Below are 6000 nucleotides of genomic sequence, written 5' to 3'. Positions count from 1 at the left end.
AAGAAGGCAGGCTAGAAGCAAAGCTCGGGAGAGAAGAGTGGCGGAGGGCGAGGGCCAGGACATCGAAATCCTTTCAGGGCAAGCAGCAAAGTCAAGGTCGGCAGAGGCGCAGCGAGGGAAACGCACCGCCTGTAATGAGCGCGCCGCGGAATTCCTCTGTCCCGAGGTCGCGGCTTGAAAGAGTGGATAATAGAAATAGTAGAGCACGCGTATACGCTCCAGCAAAGCCAGAGCTTTTTGCGCGTACATATATATACAGCGGCAGACCGCACCGCGCGCCTCGCTTCGCCACATCTGAAGGCATTCGCGCAGTTTGTTCCTCATTCACATTACATACGCGGCTCTTTAAAGAGTGGCATACGAAAAGGAGCGGAACACATGCGGCGTTGAAGAATAAGAGAGCGTGTGATGCTGGCTCTAAAAAGAAAAAAAAGGAAAAGAAAAGCAAGTAATGATGTGTAACTAGAAGGGGAAAGAGAGCGAGAGAGCATCATTCGAAATGAAAGAGAACAGGAAAGCCTACGCGTCGATATATACGCGTCCAAACGTTGCGGCACTCTATACAAAGGCAGGTTGCCCCTGGTAACCGCTGTGGGGCCCACCGCGCGTCGTGGCGTCAACGAACCACGTGGTTCGGTCAGTTTCACTTTCCCGTCGCCCTTGGGAGTCGAAAGGGGAAAAATAGAAAGGTAGCCGAGCCACAGGAACAGAAGAAGGATGAGAGAGGGCAGGAAGGGAAGAAGGGAGTAGTATAGGTGTTTGGAGCGTGCGCTCAGCCTGAGCACGCTGCAGTCGCGGCTGCCGTCAGAGGCGTGTGCACCGGTGTGGCGGGCGTCGTTGCGCATTTTCGTTTCGTGGAGAAAGCCCGTCTGGCAGCCTTGCGGCGGCGTGTGTTATGCTGTGCTCGAAGCGAGGAGGAGCGTAGCAATCTGTTTCCCGTACGTGTGTTGAAAGGTAGCCACTGACAACTGTCAAGGTTCTATAGACCGGAGAACCATCGCGGATAGGTAGAGCCAGGTACTGGTGCTCGGACTGCCTACGGCGCCGGATTTTATCGCGTGCTAGACGAGCTGTCACAGCGGACGCGTTCGATGTTTTCAGCTTGTCGGCGTCGCACGTGCTCCCGACGAAAACAAAACGCCCGTCAGAGATCCATCGGTCCACTGTGTCGGAGTCTGGCAGACTGAGTTTCGCTCGCTCGCAGACTGTCAAGTCGCCGAAGCCATCGCCGCTCGCAAGGCGGGTCCGATTAAACGCGGTCATCTGGTTCAAGTGCGTGTTTCGTGACGCTAAGAGAAAAAAGAAGAAGAGGGAAGCCTCGGTTCGCTCGATATCGTCGAGAAAGTCTCGGAAGTCTCCCACACCGTCAGTCCTGGAACTGCCGATGGTTAGCAGCGTGTATAGTCAGCGGCAGTCGACGTGTGGTGTGCGGAGGATGCCTGCGTAGGCTGCGCAGTCGTCATGCCGGCCCTGCGCGGTCGACGGTGCCGAACCGCCGAAAGTGACCGGCACAGCTCTAGTATGCCATGAGCGAGGACTTGGAGGCTGCCCTGCCGCCTACAGACGCAGAGGGACAGAACTGCATCAGCTACGGAAACCCGTTGCCGTCGCGGTGAGTTGTTATCTATCTATCTATCTATCTATCTATCTATCTATCTATCTATCTATCTATCTATCTATCTATCTATCTATCTATCTATCTATCTATCTATCTATCTATCTATCTAATCTCAAAGGGAGAGGCCTTTAAAGAGGGGGTCGAGTACAAAAATATATGCAAATAAAGCACGGCATAAACGACAAATAATGTAGTATTTACATGTACAAGGTCATATATGAGCCCGAAATTTTCAAGATCTCGCACAGCACAAAGAAGAACTCAAATGCGACGCAAAGTATAGTGTACATGCAAATATCAAAAGAAAGTTTGACACTCATTATTAGCGTATCATTACTAGAATATCTGTAAATCACGGAATTATGGTCTGACATTGAAACGATAGTCTGAAGGGAGGTCGTTCCGCTCTTTGGACGTATCAATAACATACTGTAGGTCCCTTTAATGAACCGTGTAGGAAAGTCGTACATAAATACAAAACCAAAAGAGAAAAGGGGAAGCCGGCAGAACCCTTCTAACGATGAATGCCGATGTTAATGCGATTAGCATTGAGGCAATGGTAGCGACACAGCATATCGCCAACGCCGAAACGTCCATGTATGTATTGGTGTATGTATGTATGTATGTATGTATGTATGTATGTATGTATGTATGTATGTATGTATGTATGTATGTATGTATGTATGTATGTATGTATGTATGTATGTATGTATGTATGTATGTATGTATGTATGTATGTATGTTCCACGCATGAAAGAAGCCCACGAATATACGCAAAGTGTCTCGGGCGGCCAGTCGCGCGGCGCGGCAATTTTGCGTGTATTAGTGGGCCTTTATCATGCTTGGATAAACACTTCTGTGCAGTGCGTATTGAGCAACAGAAAGCTGTGTCGGGATTTCATCACGTTGCTCTACAATTCTCTCTTTGATACTTTCCATCTCATTATAATATTTGAGAAGCTAATTAATTCATTAAGTCTAATTACGTAATTTAGCTGAATGCAGAAAAAATAATAATACGAGTATCTCCAAGCGACGGCAAACAACACTGCCTTGGTTCTGTTCAGCTTGTACGTGGCACTTGCATATCTTTCATGTTTGGCTCAAGTTACGTGGGACAACACCCGGTGTACGCTGAAGCTCTTCGGGCTGTGTACGTTTTAACAACACGCGGGCGCGACATCTTGAAACAACGCACCACGCGAGGCAACTGCATCTACGAGGCAAGAGCAGCGCCCGGACAGCTATACGAGGCGCCTCAGAACGCTAGCGCGTTGAGACGCCTCATGAGACGTTGCTAGAGACTGGAAGATTACGTAAAATGCCCATTTCTTCCTTACGTCCCTATTGTGCCTGTTCAACGTATAAGCACGGACTGTGGGTCTTGAAACATTAGTGGCACCTTTATCCCGCCTATAAACGCTCATGTTGATATTGGTGCCTATGTGGGATTTTCCCAGCCTAAACATGCCCTTTCCCGTGTTCTGTAACCCACAGTGAAACACTACTAGATACAGCCGGATATTACCACAAACATTTTGCCGGTGTAGAGACTGTCGTTATAAAAAAAGCTTTGCAGAAGACTATACAACATCGATGCGAGAAGGGCTCAAACTACATACTCAGCGTGACAATTCGTGTGTACGTGAGACAGCGTATTTGTACGCTCGCTTCGCGTTTTTAGCCGATGTCCTGGAGAAGTTTGTATGCTGGGGCGCCACTCTGGCCGGGAATGTAGGGCTCGTTTTGAACGTTGAGGAAACGTTCGCCACCATTTGACCTGTTGCTGATGGAGTTACTTCGAAGCTTCAATCAGCCTCGGACAAAAATCTCAGGTTTTCGATACTGAAAGAAGAGGCCAAGGTTCTGACCAGCGAACATTCCGTAATGCCGCGTGGCATTGGATCATATTGAGCGTTCCCGAAGTATAAGAATGTGGCGCTAACTTCGCTGAAAGTTTAGCGTTATTTTTCTGCACAAACTAATACTCAGTGAAAAAAAAAAAGGCACAAACATGAAATCCGATGGTGCTATAGTTTGTCATGGCTTTCCCAACTTTTCCCGTGGTTTCCAATCGCACTAGATTTTCAGTAAATCTTGTTACCTACGCAACTTGCCTCATCCAGTTTTATTCAGAGAATTAAACAATTTTCACAAACAGGGGTTTACGCGGCCGTGTTACTCAGAAAATGCCAATTTATAATCAGATGGACAGAGGCAGTTCTTATTGATGTCACCTATATGTACATGCCTAAATGACCGTTTTAGCGACTGTTATAGGGAGCGAAAACAGCATCTTTAGTGACTAGACATCCGAGCTCTAGAAATTACAGAAAACTTTCACAATAAGAACGCATTGTCGAGAAAACGCTGGGTGAATGTGAGGAACCTATAGCTGCGCAGGTTGTTGAGGCGAACGCATGAAGGTACGCAATCTTTGTGTTCGATCGCCTCATCCCAGGCGTTTTGCATGTAAATAACTTTATTAGAGATAACCACCGGCGTCCCTTGTGACAGGAGTTCGTCATCACACTTAAGCAGGCCCGCGGCGCTTGACACTCTGCTTAAAAATTAAATTATGGGGTTTTACGTGCCAAAACCACAAGCTGATTATGGGGAACGGCGTAGTTGGGGACATCAGAATAATTTCGACCACTCGGGGTTCTTTAACACGCACCTAAGTCTAAATACACTGGTGTTTTCGCGTTTCGCCCCCATGGGGATTTGATCTCGCGACCTCGTGCTTATAATAGTAGCCCTACACTATAGCCACACAGAAACCCCGGTGGTTTACTCTGCTTCAGTTCCCTAAGTCATGACCCCTTCCCGAATATGACCAAAAGGTCTATATTTTGTGTATAACTGCTACTATTCACCAATCCCCATTAGCATAATACGTACATTTGCTCCAGCGAAACCTTATTAGGACCTGGTAACCATGCCCATACGCTGCTGAAGGGGTTCATTTTCTAAAGAAAGGAAAAATAAGAAAGAATTGGCCGCACCCTTTTACGATGATTGTGTTATGCGAGAGACATCCGAAGAGCACACGTATACTTTATTCAACTTTCATTACCGCCGACTGAGTGGAGCGTGACGGTGAGTCATTTTGTCCTCGTCGCTGTTTGCATCCAAACGCACTGCTGCGTTTGTGCATGGACACCTAATCCCTCACCGTGCCCTCCACGCGTGAACCGCACATGCGCGTCGATATCATGATGGCGTGACGGCGGTGGTGCTCTTTCGCTTCACCGTCGCATGTGTTCCGCGTCCCTCCTCAACTGTTGGCGCGCTGCCGGCGAAGATAGGTACACTCACCTGCCATACTGCAACCTGTGTTTGATTCCTCGTAGGCGCTGGCTTTCTTTAATTTTTACGGCTAAGCTCTACACCTCTACCGTCCAAGGAAATTTTCGTGTCGTTGTAAGCCAAAAACTCCCCATACGTGGGCCGATCTCGAAGATAGTGCAATGCTGGGCCGACCCGTGGCGGAGGTGAAGCAGGCGTTAGGCACTCTCCATACGTGGGCCGATCCCGAAGATAGTGCAATGCCGGGCCGACTCGCGGCGGAGGTGCAGTTCACCATTAAGGGGCCCACATAGACAGCTTCGCTGGTCCTCCTGCACACCTTCTCTCTCCTTTCTCTCTCTTCCCCATCTCCCGCCCCCCAGCGTAGGGTAGCCAATCAGACTATTGACTGGTTAACATCCCTGCCTTCCTGTATTCATCTCTCTCTCTCTCTCTCTCTCTGCACAGAGTGGAATGGTAGTGAGTTTTTTTACGCGGTCATCATACCGAGGCCACATAGACCGAAGTGGAGTAGCCAGGGCAGTCAAAGGAATGCTCTCGCATTTATTAATTACGATACCCGCATGCTAGCTCACTCAAAAGTGGCGTACAAAAGAAAATTTTCGCTCGTAGCAGCAGACAAGGCACCCGACTTACCAGACTTGATCGCAACGAACACAAGCAATTAATTATTTGTAATCAGTTGCGTCTTTTGGTAATTCTCAAATTGATCGATTACATTTTTTACTGGGCAACGCCTCGCTGTGCTTCAATCACTTTCTCAGTAACCAATTACACGTATGCTGTCGCGTTCTACGCTTAAAGGCGAAGCTTAAGCGTCCTCCAAAATTTTTCTGCAATATCTATAAACGCTGGGAGGTAAGTAACATTACGGTGATCGTTTATGTTCAATACCCCTGTCGCACGGGCACTAGAAAGACTTCTGAACCAAAAGACTTCTCCCGAAAAGGAGTTTCGTCCGCAGACACGACAGGGAGAGATAGCTTTTCCAGAAGCGGTCTTTCCTGGAAACGGAGTTCGTCGATTTCTTTTACGGCCGAAAAGGAGTAGAAAAGGAGTAGTATATATATATA

General features: G+C 48.0%; 1 protein-coding gene across 1 annotated transcript in view; it reads left to right on the top strand.

Annotated features, from left to right (window-relative positions):
• Positions 1 to 836: 836 nt before the first annotated feature.
• Positions 837 to 6000, top strand: part of LOC142557174 (protein tyrosine phosphatase domain-containing protein 1-like) — a 120365-nt gene continuing 115201 nt past the window's right edge. The window contains exon 1 of the mRNA XM_075668841.1: positions 837 to 1612. Coding sequence (XP_075524956.1) covers positions 1527 to 1612 — 86 coding nt within the window. The 5' untranslated portion in view covers positions 837 to 1526. The remainder of the gene's footprint in view (positions 1613 to 6000) is intronic.

The sequence above is a fragment of the Dermacentor variabilis genome, chromosome 9, assembly GCF_050947875.1.
Source record: "Dermacentor variabilis isolate Ectoservices chromosome 9, ASM5094787v1, whole genome shotgun sequence".
NCBI classification, from domain to species: Eukaryota; Metazoa; Arthropoda; class Arachnida; order Ixodida; family Ixodidae; genus Dermacentor; species Dermacentor variabilis.
This window is presented reverse-complemented; position numbering and strand designations above follow the sequence as displayed.